Source organism: Phyllobates terribilis, unplaced genomic scaffold (assembly GCF_046119375.1).
Source record: "Phyllobates terribilis strain yellow unplaced genomic scaffold, ASM4611937v1 Scaffold_12__6_contigs__length_324123572, whole genome shotgun sequence".
In the NCBI taxonomy this organism is placed as follows: Eukaryota; Metazoa; Chordata; class Amphibia; order Anura; family Dendrobatidae; genus Phyllobates; species Phyllobates terribilis.
Genome location: NW_027362772.1, coordinates 196,811,814 through 196,829,445, shown reverse-complemented (window position 1 = coordinate 196,829,445; position 17,632 = coordinate 196,811,814). Strand labels below are relative to the sequence as shown.

Below are 17,632 nucleotides of genomic sequence, written 5' to 3'. Positions count from 1 at the left end.
GAGGGTTCCTTGGGGAGACAACCTACTCCATACTGTGCTTCGCATCAGGGGGTGGATGCTCAAAAGGGGGTGGGGCATCTAAAGTCCAACGGAGAGGCGGAAGTAATACCGAAGGTCCCATCATAGGCCAGGACTTTTGTTGGTTGGACTTGTGGGAGAAGGGGACACTGTCCCCATCGGGGCTCACAATCTAAATTCCCTATCAGTATGTCTTTGGAGTGTGGGAGATAACCGGAGAAGCCGGAGGAAGCCCACGCAAACACGGGGAGAACACACAAACTCCTTGCAGATGTTGTCCTTGGTGGGATTTGAACCCAAGACCCCAGCGCTGCAAGGCTGCAGTGCTAACCACTGAACCACCGTGCTTCTGTGGCACCCCAGGGGTCTGGTTGCCACAGTAATAGGAATATTACGTCTGAGAGCAAGTGGGAGGTTTCTCTGGTCAGGAGCCCTAAGCATGCAACACCGCCCGCCCAGACCTGGGAGGGGAGGAATCTGCCCTTATAAACTGGGTCTGGGGCGGGATTAGGACAGTCAGAGCCTGGAGAGGGAAAGTTACAGCAGGAGCTCTGTAGGAGCAGTAGCTGAAGATCAGGGGCTGGAAGCTAAGCAGAGATATAGCTCGCCCTGGCAGAAGAATCTGATAACCGGACACCGGAGTCCGAGGCTGTGGGGACTGATATCCACCCAGCAGCAGAAACCAGCCGGCAGGGGATTCCAGGTCCTCTGGCCATAGAAGCCCGGAGGCTCAGTCACAAGGAAGGGACCAGCACCGCCATCCAGGAGCGGAGGCTAACAGAAGGCCCCAAGTCACCAGCCATACGGGTGAGCACCACACGGCATACTCAGGGACGTGGGCTACTTCTACCGGCTTACAGCAAGGTAGCCAGAAAGAGTGCAGATAGACGGAGAGGCCTACAACTCCACCTGGCCAGGGGAGCTCCTGTTTGCTCGCAGACTGACCAGGCCCCTTATGTTAGCCAGTACTCCCGGGAGGGTCTGCCTTAACATCACCAGTAAAGACCCTGAACTGCACTGCAAAGACTCTGAGTCGTTCCTGCTTCATCGCCGCACCAGCACTACTAGTCCTGGGACTCCCGCGCACCATCACTCCCATCATCCACATTCACTGCCCTGGGGCTGCACTCCTCCCGTGGGGAGTCACACTACCTCAGCTGCATACCCCATCAGCCCCAGCGGTCTGCCTTGCAGCGGTGGTCCGCACTGACCGCAATCCACGGGTGGCATAGTCGGACTATTAACTTAAAACCTTACAAATAGACTGCCACTGGTTTGACCACCCTGAGCCACGGGACCGGGTCGCCGCCACGGAGACTACAAACCCCAGCATCCCCCAGAGACCTGGTTCCGGGTAACCCACTACACGTGTACGCGGGGCCCAGGGGGCGAGTCACTTCCCATAGGCTAACATTCTCCTGAGGCCAACATTCCTGAGTTAGGGCTGACCGGCAAAAATTTGGGGTCTATCCAACATAGGGACCTAACTCTAAAGAAGGCGCTCAATAATGTAACCATCATAAATGGTATAGCGCAGGAGTCGGGAGCTGACAACATAAAATAGGGAAACCTGGTGAGTGGGGACTTATTGAACTGGTTACTTAGGTAAGGGAGGAGATAGTGGAACAATTGTGGATGCCAGGACCTTATAGATGGAGGGTGTTAGACATGGCCCATTCACATGTCTTAGGTGGCCATCTGGGGGTGGCCAAAACTCAAGAACAGATCATGCGGAGATTCTATTGGCGCGGAGATATTAAAGTATTGCAGGTCCTGTCGCACCTGCCAGATAACCGCCCTCACCTTTCGCTTTCAAAGTCTTGCCATTACCCATCATAAAAGTACCATTAGTGCAAACTGCCATGGACTTGGTTGACCCCCTGGTTAAATCTGCTCGTGGGCATCAATATATATTTGTCATTCTTAATTATGCTATGCGGCACCTTGAAGCGATTCCCCTGAGAAACTCCCCTGTGAAAAGCATAGCCCAGGAGTTGGTCCATGTTTTTTCCTGGACTGGCTTACCCAGGGAGATCCTGACTGACCAAGAAACACCATTTATGAATAAGGTGATGAGAGAACTGTGTAAGGCCCTGCAAATTACACAACTGAAGACGTCAGTGTACCATGCCCTGATGGATGGCCTTGTGGAAAAGTTCAATAAAAAATAGAAGCTTATGCTTAAGAAGGTCATAGAAAAGCATAGTTGAGACTGGTACTGTCTCCTACCATATCTGTTGTTTTCTATCCACGAGGTTCCACAAGCCTTTACCAGACTCTCTCCGTTTGAATTTCTGTATGACCAACATCCTTGATCTAGGGAAGGAAACCTGGGAAGCCAAAGTCATGCCCCACCAGAGTTTCATCGAGCACGTCGCCCAGATGCAGAAGAGGATTATAAAGGTGATGCCCATTGTAAAAGAACATCTCCATGCATACGAGGCTCAAGCTAGGGTCTACAATCGGTCAGCCCGGGTGAGGCAGTTCAGCCCCGGGGATTGAGTCCTCATACTAATTCCCACAGTGGAGAGTAAGTTTATGGCCAAATGGCAAGGCTCCTGTGAGGTGGTGGAGAGGCTTGGTGAAGTGAACTACAAGGTTCATCAACCAGGAAGAGGAAAACCGTACCAGATGGAGCCCATTGAAACTTCATGTTTGCTGGTTAAGCTAGAAGTAGATGTTGAAGGAGTCGCAATAGTAGAGACGCTGTTGAAAGCCAAAAAAACGCTGTATGGAGTTGCTGCAGCAGAACTGGGACCTGTTCTCAGATTTGCTGTGGTGTACAAAGGTCATAGAACACGAGGTTCTGACGGAATCCCAAGTGTGGGTGAACTTGAAGCCATATCGAATTCCCGAGGACCAGAGAGAGCTGATCTCCAAGTAAGTGAAGTGTATGCTGAATCTCAGAGTCATTGAGGAATCCAAGAGCAGGTAGTCTAGCCCGATTGTCCTGGTTCCAAAACCCGATGGGAATGGAGGTACTATAGCGATTATAGGAAAATGAATGAAGTCTCTAAGTTCAACGCATATCAGATACAGTGTGTCGATGAACTGATCAAGAGACTTGGGCCAGCAAGGTACATAACCACCTTGAATTTAACAAAGGGATATTGGCAAATCCCCATGTCACAAGAAGCCAAGGAGAAGGCTGCTTTTTCTACGCCCGACGGATGCTTCCAATACATCCGGATGCTGTTTGGACTGCAGGAAGCACTGGCCACCTTCCAGAGAGCCATGGACTCTTCAGAATTATGCCGCAGCATACCTAAACGATATTGTAATTTACATAGGCTGAATAAAGACCCAGGTCAATAAAGTTTAACCCTCCTCCACCAATTGTACATTTGGTCACTAATTTAACTATAACTCACAATGTTATGTGAATCGAGGAAATCATCCAGCCACTTTTTAAAAGCTGTTATAGTGTTTAACATTACTACCTGTTGTAGTAGCGCATTCCACAGTCTGACTGCTCTAACTGTAAAGAACCCTTTCCTGTTTAGATGCCGGAATTGCCTTTCTTCCACCTGTAATGAGTGACCCCCTGGTCCTTAGTATGGTCTTTCGAAGGAATAAGTTATGTACCAGCACTTTGTACTGACCACACATATACAGTACAGACCAAAAGTTTGGACACATCTCATTTAAAGATTTTTCTGTATTTTCATGACCTTGAAAATTGTACATTCACACTGAAGGCATCAAAACTATGAATTAACACATGTGGAATTATATACTTAACAAAAAAGCGTGAAACAACTGAAAATATGTCTTATATTCTAGGTTCTTCAAAGTAGCCACCTTTTGCTTCGATGACTGCTTTGCACACTCTTGGCATTCTCTTGATGAGCTTCAAGAGGTAGTCACTGGAAATGGTTTTCACTTCACAGGTATGCACTGTCAGGTTTAATAAGTGGGATTTCTTGCCTTATAAATGGGGTTGGGACCATCAGTTGTGTTGTGCAGAAGTCAGGTGGATACACAGCTGATAGTCCTACTGAATAGACTGTTAGAATTCGTATTATGGCAAGGAAAAAACAGTAAAGAAAAACGAGTGGCCATCATTACTTTAAGAAATGAAGGTCAGTCAGTGCGAAAAATTGGGCAAACTTTGAATGCGTCCCCAAGTGCAGTTGCAAAAACCATCAAGCGCTACAAAGAAACTGGCTCACATGAGGACCGCCCCAGGAAAGGAAGACCAAGAGTCACCTCTGCTTCTGAGGATAAGTTTATCCGAGTCATCAGCCTCAGAAATCGCAGGTTAACAGCAGCTCAGACTAGAGACCAGGTCAATGCCACACAGAGTGTAGCGCCGGCGTCCCTGCCCTCTGCTAGGCAGGGACGCTGTTCCCCTCACCTCTCTGCTCCGTGCCCGGCGTCCTCCTCCCGCTCTGCTGGCAGCGCGCGCTCCTTCCCGGCCACTGTGCTTAGGGCGCGCGCGTGCGCTCTCCCTCCCTCTTAAAGGGGCCGCGCGCGCCGTCCTAAGGAGTCCCCGGCCAATGGCCGGAGGACTTCACCATATATAAGGCACCTCCTCCAAAATGGAGGTGCCCGAGCAATGTTGTTGCACTGTTCACTACTCTGCTTCAGCCCTCAGGTCCCGTTGCCAGTTACCTGCCAGATACCTGCCAGATTCCTGCCAGCTTGCTGTCTTATTCCTGCCTGATTATCTGCTACCTGCCTGCTAGTCTGAGGTCCGACGGTCTGCCTTACTACTCCTGTCAGTCTGTCTAAGGACCAGCCTGTCCGCTCACCTGGGAGCGCACTTCAGCCACCTGCCTGCTTGCCTGAGGTCCGACGGTCTGCCTTCCAACTCCTGTCAGTCTGTCTATGGACCAGCTTGCCTGCTCACCTGGGAGCACACATCTGCTACCTGCCTGCTAGCCTACCTGGAGGCTCCGCCGTCACGTGCTGTGACCACCTGCCTGTCCAGTGACTCCTGCCCGCTCACCTGGGAGCGCTCATCTGCTGCCTGTCTGCTAGCCTACCTGGAGGCTCTGCCGTCATGTGCTGTGACCACCCGCCTGTCCAGAGACTTCTGCCCGCTCACCTGGGAGCGCTCATCTGCCGCCTGTCTGTTGGTCTTCCTGGAGGCTCCGCCGTCACATGCTATGACCACCCGTTCATCCAGAGTCTCTCGCCTGCTCACCTGGGAGCTCACGTCTATCATCAGCCGCCACAGGTCGTACCAACCCTTTACCCAGAGACTGCCCCGGTCACTTGCCGTGACCATGTGCCCGTTCATCCAGAGACTGCCCCGGTCACTTGCCGTGACCATCTGCCCGTTCATCCAGAGACTGCCCTGGTCACTTGCCGTGACCATCTGCCCGTTCATTCAGAGACTGCCCCGGTCACTTGCCGTGACCATCTGCCCGTTCATTCAGAGACTGCCCCGGTCACTTGCTCTGACTTCCTGCCCGTCTTCCCTGGTCGCCACCCGCTCCCTTACAAGGACCGCCCCCTTGTATAGTAGCTCAGAGGTTCCGCCTCCCAGACCCGTTACAGTTTGCTCGGGCCCTGGAACCCGGTGGCACCCAAGCTCCCTCGCTCTCGGACCTGTGTCATGAACTGTCCCGTCAAAGGTCCCAACAGGAGTCCATCCTGGGTCACCTGCGGAATGTCAATACTCGCCTGGACACTCTGACTGCTCCACCAGCAACCTCCGCCAGTGCCATGTCTCGCAATCCGGCAGCTCCGCTGCCCACTAATACCATGGTATCCTACCCCGGACCCCGGCTTTCTGCACCTCCTCGCTTCGGAGGCGACTCCGCCCAGGCTCGGGGCTTCATAAATCAGTGCACCCTGCACTTTGAACTATTGTCCCACCAGTTTAACTCCGACCGAGCCAAAATTGCATTCATCATGTCCCATCTCACCGGGGAGGCCCTGGCCTGGCTAAATCCTCTATGGGAGAGAGGAGACCCCCTGGTGTCCAACTTGCCTGCTTTTCTCACGGCTTTCCGGAAAGTCTTCGACGAACCCGGACGGAAGACCTCATCCGCATCATCACTGCTACGCCTCCGTCAGGGAAGTCTCACCGTGGGCCAATATGCCATACGGTTCCGTACCCTTGCCTCGGAGTTGGCCTGGGATAACGACGCTCTGGTATCCGTCTTCTGGGAGGGTCTGTCCGGCCGTATTAAAGATGAACTTGCCGGTCGGGACATCCCTACCACTCTCGATGACCTAATAACTCTTGCCACCCGGATTGACCTACAGTTCCAGGAGCGTGCCAAAGAGGTCACCCGTGAGAGGAGGTTACCACGTCTAGCTCCTACTTTTCAGAAACCCGTCACTCCCTCCGTCTCTACCCAGGTACACTCTACTGAGCCTATGCAGGTCGACCAGACCAAGATGGTCAAAACCCGTCAGGACTTACGCCGTGCCGAGGGGAGCTGCTTCTACTGTGGCAGTAAGGAGCACCGGATCCGTACCTGCCCGGAGAGGTCGGGAAACGCCTGTGTCTAGGTTCGCTCAGAGAGGTCGACCTAGACAAGAATAAATCCTCTCCATCTCTGCTGTTGTCAGTCTCAATCGTCTGCGGGGAGAACCGTTATTTCGAACTAGCCCAGCTTGACTCTGGAGCAGCCGGGAATCTTATTTCACAGTCCCTGGTAGAGAAATACCGCATCCCCACCAAACCTCTGGCTGTACCCCTGTCTGTTGCTGCCGTGGATGGGGGCCTCTTACCACGCCCCATCCAACTCATCACCGAATCCATTACTCTGCAGGTGGGAATGCTGCATTCTGAGAGTATCTCCTTTCATGTTCTGCCTGGACTCTCCCACGCCCTCTTGCTAGGCCTACCTTGGCTCCAGAGACATGCACCCGTGCTTGACTGGCAGACCGGAGAAGTCCTTCGCTGGGGACAGGACTGCCATAAGACCTGTCTGGTTCCCGTCCATCCCGTCCGTCCTTCTCCTACCCCAGCTAATCTACCTGGACTTCCGATTCCTTATTGGTCTTATGCTGATGTCTTTAATAAAAAGGAAGCAGAGACACTACCCCCTCATAGACCATACGACTGCCCTATCGACCTGTTACCTGGTACTACTCCTCCCCGTGGGCGTATTTATCCATTATCCGCTGCTGAGACCCGGTCGATGTCCGAATATATTGAGGAGAATCTGGCCAGGGGATTCATCCGGAAATCTACCTCCCCGGCGGGAGCAGGCTTCTTTTTCGTCAAAAAGAAGGACGGCTCTCTCCGTCCCTGTATAGACTATAGAGGCCTTAACCAGATCACGGTGAAGAATAAGTACCCCCTTCCGCTCATTCCGGAGTTATTTGATCGTCTGAGGGGGGCTAGAATCTTCACCAAACTGGACCTCCGTGGGGCGTACAACCTGGTTCGTATCCGTCAGGGGGATGAATGGAAGACGGCATTCAACACCCGGGACGGCCACTATGAATATCTGGTAATGCCCTTTGGTCTCTGTAACGCTCCTGCCGTCTTTCAAGAGTTGGTCAATGACATCTTCCGGGACCTTCTCTACTCCTGCGTAGTGGTGTACCTGGATGACATCTTGGTCTTCTCTCCGGATCTCCAGACTCACCGGAGGGACGTTCGTCAGGTCCTGCTCAGGCTCAGGCAGAATCACCTATTCGCTAAATACGAGAAGTGCCTCTTTGAGCAGAACTCGCTTCCGTTTTTGGGCTACATTATTTCTCAGACCGGCCTACGAATGGATCCAGAGAAACTGTCTGCCATCGAGAAATGGCCTCGACCGGAGGGGTTGAAGGCCATTCAGCGATTCCTGGGCTTCGCTAACTACTACCGCCTCTTCATACCACACTTCTCTTCCCGGACTGCCCCAATTTCCGCGCTCACCCGTAAGGGTACTAATCCCAAAGAGTGGCCGCCCGAAGCAGAGGAGGCCTTTCTTTCCCTAAAACAGGCCTTCTCTTCCGCCCCGGTGCTGCATCGCCCGGACGGCAACAAGCAGTTCTTCCTGGAAGTTGACGCCTCCTCCTCTGGAGCCGGAGCGGTACTTACTCAAAAATCATCTTCCGGGAGAATGGTAACTTGTGGCTTCTTCTCCAAACTCTTCTCCTCTTCTGAGCGCAACTATTCCATAGGAGACCGAGAGTTATTGGCCATCAAGCTGGCGTTGGAGGAGTGGCGTTACCTACTCGAGGGGGCTCTTCATCCGGTAATAATTTACACTGACCACAAGAACTTGGCTTACCTCCAGCATGCCCAGAGACTTAACCCGCGCCAAGCCCGGTGATCCTTGTTTTTTGCTCGCTTTGATTTTGTTCTTCATTTTCGCCCGGCTGACAAAAACGTCAAAGCAGACGCCTTGTCCCGATCCTTTCTGGTGTCCGATCTCGAGGAAGAACCTAAACATATCATCGATCCCGCCAGAGTAATGCAGGTGGCTCCCGTGAGTCTAAATCGTCTCCCTCCCGGTAAGACGTTTGTTTCAGTACCTGATCGGAAGAAGATCCTACACTGGGGCCATTCGTCTAAACTAGCTGGCCACGCCGGTCAGAAAAAGACCCTCCAGTTTATTGCCCGGCACTACTGGTGGCCTACCCTGCACAAGGACGTAATAGACTTTGTTTCTGCCTGTGTGTCCTGCGCCCGCAACAAAGTCCCGAGACACCTGCCAGCCGGTCGCCTCCTTCCGCTTCCTGTGCCTGCTGCCCCCTGGCAGCATATTGCTATGGACTTCATAACTGAGCTCCCCGTCTCCGCCGGTTGTACGGTCATTTGGGTGGTCGCTGATCACTTTTCCAAGATGGCTCACTTTATTCCCCTGCCAGCCCTCCCGTCTGCACCCGAGCTGGCTAAAGACTTTATCCGCCACATCTTCCGTCTTCATGGCCTGCCCCTCCACATCGTGTCGGATCGTGGGGTACAGTTCACCTCACGTTTCTGGAGAGCCACTTGTAAACTGCTAGACGTCACCCTGGACTTCTCTTCCGCTTACCACCCACAGTCCAATGGTCAAGTGGAGCGGATCAATCAGAACCTGACCAGTTACCTCCGGCACTTCGTTAATGCCCATCATTCAGACTGGGTGGATCTCCTACCATGGGCCGAGTTCTCTTATAACAATCACGAGAGCGAATCCTCCTCCAAATCCCCGTTTTTTGTAGTCTTCGGTCAGCATCCTCGGATTCCTTTTCCTGTCTCCACCTCTGTGGACAACCCGGCTGCGGAATCTCTCGTTAGCAAATTTTCCTTCATTTGGGAGAGTACCCGATCCGCACTCCTTCAGTCGTCCGAACGGATGAAAAGACACGCTGACAAAAAACGCCTGGATCCTCCACAATTCCGTCCTGGAGATAAAGTCTGGCTCTCATCTAAATATGTCCGACTCAAGATACCTTCTTACAAGTTAGGGCCTCGGTTCATCGGTCCTCTGGAGGTCATCAGTCAGATCAACCCGGTGGCCTATAAATTGAAACTCCCGGCCAACTTACGGATCCCTAACTCCTTCCATGTATCTCTCCTCAAACCTGTGGTACTTAACTCTTTTTCCAAGTCTACTGGTACGCCTCCTGCTCCGGTTTCTGCTGAGGACGAGTTTGAGGTAGAGAACATTCTTGCCACCAAAAGGGTAAGAGGAAAGACCTTTTTTCTAGTAGATTGGAAGGGGTTTGGTCCTGAGGAGAGAACGTGGGAGCCCCGGGAGAACATCCATGCCCCTCTTATCCTAGCTAAATTTCTGTCTGGCCTAAAAAAGGGGGGGCCTAAAGGGGGGGGTACTGTAGCGCCGGCGTCCCTGCCCTCTGCTAGGCAGGGACGCTGTTCCCCTCACCTCTCTGCTCCGTGCCCGGCGTCCTCCTCCCGCTCTGCTGGCAGCGCGCGCTCCTTCCCGGCCACTGTGCTTAGGGCGCGCGCGCGCGCTCTCCCTCCCTCTTAAAGGGGCCGCGTGCGCCGTCCTAAGGAGTCCCCGGCCAATGGCCGGAGGACTTCACCATATATAAGGCACCTCCTCCAAAATGGAGGTGCCCGAGCAATGTTGTTGCACTGTTCACTACTCTGCTTCAGCCCTCAGGTCCCGTTGCCAGTTACCTGCCAGATACCTGCCAGATTCCTGCCAGCTTGCTGTCTTATTCCTGCCTGATTATCTGCTACCTGCCTGCTAGTCTGAGGTCCGACGGTCTGCCTTACTACTCCTGTCAGTCTGTCTAAGGACCAGCCTGTCCGCTCACCTGGGAGCACACTTCAGCCACCTGCCTGCTTGCCTGAGGTCCGACGGTCTGCCTTCTAACTCCTGTCAGTCTGTCTATGGACCAGCTTGCCTGCTCACCTGGGAGCACACATCTGCTACCTGCCTGCTAGCCTACCTGGAGGCTCCGCCGTCACGTGCTGTGACCACCTGCCTGTCCAGTGACTCCTGCCCGCTCACCTGGGAGCGCTCATCTGCTGCCTGTCTGCTAGCCTACCTGGAGGCTCTGCCGTCACGTGCTGTGACCACCCGCCTGTCCAGAGACTTCTGCCCGCTCACCTGGGAGCGCTCATCTGCCGCCTGTCTGTTGGTCTTCCTGGAGGCTCCGCCGTCACATGCTGTGACCACCCGTTCATCCAGAGTCTCTCGCCTGCTCACCTGGGAGCTCACGTCTATCATCAGCCGCCACAGGTCGTACCAACCCTTTACCCAGAGACTGCCCCGGTCACTTGCCGTGACAATCTGCCCGTTCATCCAGAGACTGCCCCGGTCACTTGCCGTGACCATCTGCCCGTTCATCCAGAGACTGCCCCGGTCACTTGCCGTGACCATCTGCCCGTTCATTCAGAGACTGCCCCGGTCACTTGCCGTGACCATCTGCCCGTTCATTCAGAGACTGCCCCGGTCACTTGCTGTGACTTCCTGCCCGTCTTCCCTGGTCGCCACCCGCTCCCTTACAAGGACCGCCCCCTTGTATAGTAGCTCAGAGGTTCCGCCTCCCAGACCCGTTACACAGAGTTCTAGCAGCTGACACATCTCTACGACAACTGTTAGGAGGAGACTTTGTGCAGCAGGCCATCATGGTAAAATAGCTGCTAGGAAACCACTGCTAAGGACAGGCAACAAGCAGAAGAGACTTGTTTGGGCTAAGGAACACAAGGAATGGACATTAGATCAGTGGAAATCTGTGCTTTGGTCTGATGAGTACAAATTTGAGATCTTTGGTTCCAACCACCGTGTCTTTGTGCGACACAGAAAAGGTGAACGGATGGACTCTACATGCCTGGTTCCCACCGTGAAGCATGGAGGAGGAGGTGTGATGGTGTGGGGGTGCTTTGCTGGTGACACTGTTGGGGATTTATTCAAAATTGAATGCATACTGAACCAGCATGGCTACCACAGCATCTTGCAGCGGTATGCTATTCCATCCGGTTTGCGTTTCGTTGGACCATCATTTATTTTTCAACAGGACAATGACCCCAAACACACCTCCAGGCTGTGTAAGGGCTATTTTACCAAGAAGGAGAGTGATGGGGTGCTACGCCAGATGACCTGACCTCCACAGTCACCAGACCTGAACCCAATCGAGATGGTTTGGGGTGAGCTGGACTGCAGAGTGAAGGCAAAAGGGCCAACAAGTGCTAAGCATCTCTGGGAACTCCTTCAAGATTGTTGGAAGACCATTTCTGATGACTACCTCTTGAAGCTCATCAAGAGAATGCCAAGAGTGTGCAAAGCAGTCATCAAAGCAAAAGGTGGCTACTTTTTGTTAAGTATATAATTCCACATGTGTTAATTCATAGTTTTGATGCCTTCAGTGTGAATGTACAATTTTCAAAGTCATGAAAATACAGAAAAATCTTTAAATGAGAAGGTGTGTCCAAACTTTTGGTCTGTACTGTATTTATACATGTAAATGAGATCTCAATGGAGGCGTATTTTTTCTAAACTAAACAAACCCAACTTTTTCAATCTCTCATCATATGAGAGGCCTTCCATCCCTTATAACAATCTAGTTGCCAGCCTTTGAACTGATTCTAACTTCTGAATATTATTTTTGAAATATGGAGCCGAAAACTGGATCCCATATTCTAGATGTGGCCTCACCAGTGATTTTTAAAGGTGTAACAATATGTTGGGATCGCAGGATTTTCTCTCTCTTTTTATACCTCCTAAAATCTTGTTTGCTTTTGCGGCCGCTGCTTGACATTGAGTACCGCTGCTCAGTTTACTTGTAACCAGAGTCCACAAGTTCTTATCTTGTTCTGTAGTCCCAAGAATAATCCCATTTATCTGCCCAAAGTGGTATCAATGAAATTGTCAGCTCGGCGCGCAAAAAATAAGCCCTCACCCAGACCCAGATCCCGAAAAATGGAGACACTACGGGTCTCGGAAAGTGGCGCCATTTCTTTTTTTTCCTTAACAAAATCTGGATTTTTTTTCACCATTTAAATAAAAAAGAACCTATACATGGTTGGTATCTACAAACTCGTAATGACCTGGAAAATCACAATGGAAGGTCAGTTTTAGCATTTCGTGAACATGGTAAAAAAAACAACTTTTTTTTGCAATTTCATTGCACTTGGAGTTTTTTTCCCGTTTTCCAGTAGATGATATGGTAAAACTAATGCTGTCGTTCAAAAGTACAACTTATCCCACAAAAAATAAGCCCTTACATGGCCATAGTGACTGAAAAACAAAAAAGTTATGGCTCTGGGAAGAAGAGAAGCAAAAAATGAAACCGCAAAAACTGAAAATGGCTTAGTCATGAAGGGGTTAAACTTTGTCCTGTTTTATTTATCCGTAATGGTTTCTTTTTATTCCTGGACATTTTATTACCAGAGGGTATCAATTTTCTAAAGGATTCTAATAGTATTTCCTTAAACATGCCGCATTTATGTTTGTCATGGCTTTCATTCAGCCAGGTTTCTGTAATACCCACTACATCATATTCTGTGACCGACATAATCGTCTCCAGTTCATTCATTGTGTTTGCGAGACGTCTTGCATTTGCCAGCAGATACTATTAGCAGATTTATTACTCCCACTCACCTCCCTGCTTTCCTTGCATATCCCAGCCCCCCAAGATCCTCATTAACCCCTACTGTCTCACTCTCTCTGTCTACACTATCTTTTTATTTTGCACAACTACTGTCCTTCCCCCCCAGATCCTAGTTTAATAGCCCCTCTATCCATCTGACTATTTTTTCCCCCAGCATAGATGCACCCTCCCCAGTGAGATGCAGCCCGTTCCTACCATAGAGCCTGTAGCCGACAGAGAAGTCAGCCCAGTTCTCCATGAACCCAAACCCTTCCTTCCTGCATGAATTTCTGAGCCACTTATTTATCTCCCTAAGCTCCGGTGTCTTGCTAGTGATGCTCGTAGCACCGGCAGTATTTCTGAAAACACCACCTTGAAGGTCCTGGCCTTCAGCTTCTCTCCTAGTTCCCTGTAATCATTTTTAAGGACTTCCACCTCCCATTAACTTTATCATTGGTACCGATGTGTACCATGACCGCTGGGTCTTCCACAGCCCCACCCATCAATCTCTGTATCCGATCCACAATATGTCGAACCCGAGCACCCTGCAGACAACACACCGTTCGGCATTCAGGGTCTCAACGGCCGATGACCCTGTCTTTCCGCCTAATTATAGAGTCCCCTACCACCAACATCTGTCTGGCCTTTGCTGCACTCCCATTTCTCTCCTTCCTACAGCAGTCGTTTTCCTGGCTGCTAGGAGTAACGTCCTGCTACAGTGATACCAGCACTGGGCTAGCATTCCTAATATCAGCCAAACAGGCATATTTACTAGGTTGTGCCAGATCAGGACTGGGCTCCCTGGCACTTGTCCCCCTACTCCTACTTCTAACTGTTACCCAGCTACCTACTTCTGGGTCCTGATCTTCCCCACCTCCACCCTCCTCCCTATCACTGGCCCCAGCCAGCGCATGATCAGTGAGCTCTAAACTCCTCTCCAGGTTTGCAATGCTCCTGAGTGTTGCTAGCGGCACATTTAGATCTAGTATCTGGGCTTCCAAACATGTAACTCGCTGACATCGAGTGCAGACATATTCACCCTCAAATGGCTGTTCAAGGCATGCATGCATCTCACAAGACGCACACCTGGTAGCATTGTCCTGGAGCACATTTTAAATTGGAATAAACCGTACAGATAAAGGCAGAAATAAATAAATAAACAATGGCAGGCTAGTGAGGAAAACGCCAAACTATGCTCTTGTGTACAGCTACGATATTGTGTTTAACTATTCAATTACCTGCAACCCGCACTTAGAATGCAGACTCCCCCTCCACTCAGCAGCCTCGCTGAGACACACTGGAATTTGTATTCCTGCAGATCACACAGTACAGATGTGGCTAACAGAAGCTTCTAGAAACACTTATATCAAACACACTTGGTCTCATGGACCAATCACAGGCTTCTTTTTTTTTACTTAAACAGGCTTTAACCCAGACAAAAACAGACAATTTTCCCAAACAATAACAAATACACCATACATTCCAACTGTTGAAGAAGATAAAGAGGTACGCGTTGCCACACCCCAATCAATGTCAATTTACTATTTCTTTCTCCCCTGGCAGGAGGAGTTGTCAGAGGGGCAGTTACAGTGAGGAAAATTCATCAGACACCCTACACTGCAGGGTGTAGACCCAAATCTGGGACTGTCCGCTGTATCTAGGACTAGAGATGAGCTGATGGATTCCCAGGACTCTGGTCCAGCATCCAGGTCAGTGGTACCGGGCAGCTGGACGGGAGGCCGCGAATCTCTTACCTTCCAGTGTCCCCGGTGGCTTTTGATCACCCAGGGCTGGAGTGTCATCATCTGTGCGTCCAGCTCATCTCTTGTTGGGACCTGTAGATTATTTCTTGTTCCTTCACTCACAGTTGGAGCCTCCAGAACTTTCTCATCATTATGTAGCTTCACTATACGACATCTGGCTTTTTTGTGTTTGTAAGGCTGTGTTCACACTGTGCAGAAATACTGCGTTTTGTATTCTGCAGGATCCGCACCAAACTACACAATAACAACCTTCTCCCCCTTATTTGATGCGTTTTTGGTGCAGATGTGAAGCCGCGTTTCCAATGTTCTTTTTATAGTATAGAAAAGCTTTGATTCTGCACTTAATAAAGTATCTGCAGGCTTTTACATGCATTTTTTTTAGGTTCCGCATAGAAGATAAGAAATACAAAAGCACCCAAACCGCACTGATCAGCAGCGTCCTTGGGCGCACATTGAGCGCCTTTTTTGTTAAAGCAGTTTTTATTAAGGATTTTTTACATAAATGGCCTAAAGAAAAAAGGGAAGACATATTATAAATACACAGTAATATAGAAGCAAACAAGAGCAAAATAAAAGCAAAAAAGTTAAATTTAGAGGGATGAAAGATATAGGTAAAATAAAGGGTGAAAAGGGTTAAGGATGAGAAGGGGAAAGGAAAATATGGTTTATTAAGGAAAATGAGAATAAAGGAAAAAGAAAAAATTAAAGGGATAGAAGTAAATTTAAAAAGATTGGTATGTACAGGATAGGCAAGGGAACGGTGTTACGATACACATATAATATACCTTATATATAAAACATTTAAGAGGTAGAAGGGGAAGAAAAGGAACGGGAAAGACAAGGAAAGAAAACCTGTAAAAGCAGGTGAAGAGACAGGCCTATGGATAAATACTAACTTCTAAATAATGTAAAATACTGTTTGTTGAATTCTAATAGTGGGCGCTGTTCTCATGAAATCACATCCACTTTGCTTGGACAGTTAAACATGACAGAATTTTTGCGCAAAAACAGAAAATATGCAGCATTTACCCTATATGTGAACACAGACTAAATTTTTAAGAAAAGTGGACGTGGTTCCATGAAATCTCCGCCTCCTGTGGTCTGAAGACACTGCTGAATGCTGCAGTTTTCGTGCATTATTTCTCTATAGGCTTTTCTCAAAAAAATGTATGAAAAAAACAAACGCCGCTGCATTTTTAAGCACAGAATCAAAGCTTTTCTGTACTATTAAAAAAGCGTAAAAAAAAGCGGTTTCATATCTGCACCAAAATCACATCAAATAAGTGGGGAAAAGCATAAAAGAAACGCAGCATACATGACATAATCAGCGAAGATTGTTATTGCTCCATGTGGTGCGGACACCTGCAGAAAAAAAGCAGCAGAAAGAACGCAGCATTTACGCTACGTGTGAACACAGCCTGAGCATTACAGTTTTATTACAATTTTTAATAGTTTAATAGAGAAAGAATATAAATTACACCATTTTTTTATGTAATTTACCGATCCCCCGTAAATAATCTGATCATGGTGTTGCGCAGGTAAGATTACAGGGACACTAAATATGTCCGTGTTATGTGCTGATTAGTGATGTTTATTTCTTAAAAAACGCATTAAAAATGACTGTTGTTTTTATTAACAAGTGTTTTCATTATTATTTTTTATAACTTTTATAGGATGAAAAAAATCTCTTATTCTCCCTCTAGAGTACAAATGCGTACATTGTAGATAGAAATTCACTGCTATCAGTATTATCTGCTTGTAGTCAGATGCTACAGTACAGATCAAGTACATAAAATTCTGCCAATGACTTCACTAGAGCTGGTAGCTCAGCAGCATAAAGCATATTATCTGTAATTTAAAGATTGCGGGTTTGAGACCGGGAGACTCACAGAACATTTTTGTTTTGTAATTGCTTATTATTTTTAATACTTTTATAGGAACAAAAAAATATTTTTCTTCACCTCAGTTTACAGGAACCATAAAAAATGCATTGTTATATACACAATGTATTTCTACGGATATGTATACTCTGCGCTTTTGTTCATTGCCTGCAATCGAGGTCAAGTTAACCAAATTCTCCTATCTTCAGTGTTGTGGGCTGTAGCTCAATGGTAGAGCAACAGCCTGTGAACAGTGAGATGTGAGGACATGTGAGTTTGAGTCCTGGGGAGACCCGATCACATGAGGGAGAAGCAGTGAATATGCAATTTCATTTATGCGCTCAGCAGAGAGAAACGGCCCCGCCCCCCCCCCCCCCCCCAGGAGGAGGAGGAGGAGGAGCAGGAGCTACAGGAGCGATGAAAACATTGGAGAGGTGGCCCCGCCCCCCGAGGAGGAGGAGCTACGGGAGCGATGAAAACATTGGAGAGGATGCGGGACTGAGCCCTCAAATCTGGACATTCCCACCGAATTCGGGACGGTTGGAAGCTAAGATTACACTGTTATCACAACTATGATATTGTGTTTAACTATGCACTTACCTGCAACCAGCACTTAGAATACAGACCCCCGCTCCGCTCAGCAGCCTCGCTGAGACACACTGGAATTTGTAGTCCTCCAGATCACACAGCACAGATGTGGCTAATATAAGGTTCTAGAAAGGCTAATATCAAGCACACTTGGTCACATGGACCAATCACAGGCTTCTTTTCTTTCTTTTTTTTTTTTTTTTTTTAAACAGGCTTTACCCCAGACAAAAACAGACAATTTTCCCAAACAATAACAATTACGCTGTTATCACAACTATGATATTGTGTTTAATTATGCTCTTACCTGCAACCCGCACTTAGAATGCAGACCCCCACTCCGCTCAGCAGCCTTGCTTAGACACACTGGAATTTTTAGTCCTTCCGATAACACAGCAGAGCACAGGGGTAATCTTCGGCCCAGATTGGAGACGTCACCTG

At 49.2% G+C, this 17,632-nt stretch overlaps 1 protein-coding gene across 1 annotated transcript in view; it reads left to right on the top strand.

Moving 5' to 3' along the window:
• Positions 1-1,952: 1,952 nt before the first annotated feature.
• The window catches only part of LOC141171750 (uncharacterized), a 47,225-nt gene continuing 31,545 nt past the window's right edge, over positions 1,953-17,632 (top strand). Inside the window, exons 1-3 of the mRNA XM_073655391.1 lie at positions 1,953-2,134; positions 2,274-2,493; positions 2,807-2,898. Of these exons, the coding sequence (XP_073511492.1) occupies positions 1,953-2,134; positions 2,274-2,493; positions 2,807-2,898 (494 nt within the window). The remainder of the gene's footprint in view (positions 2,135-2,273; positions 2,494-2,806; positions 2,899-17,632) is intronic.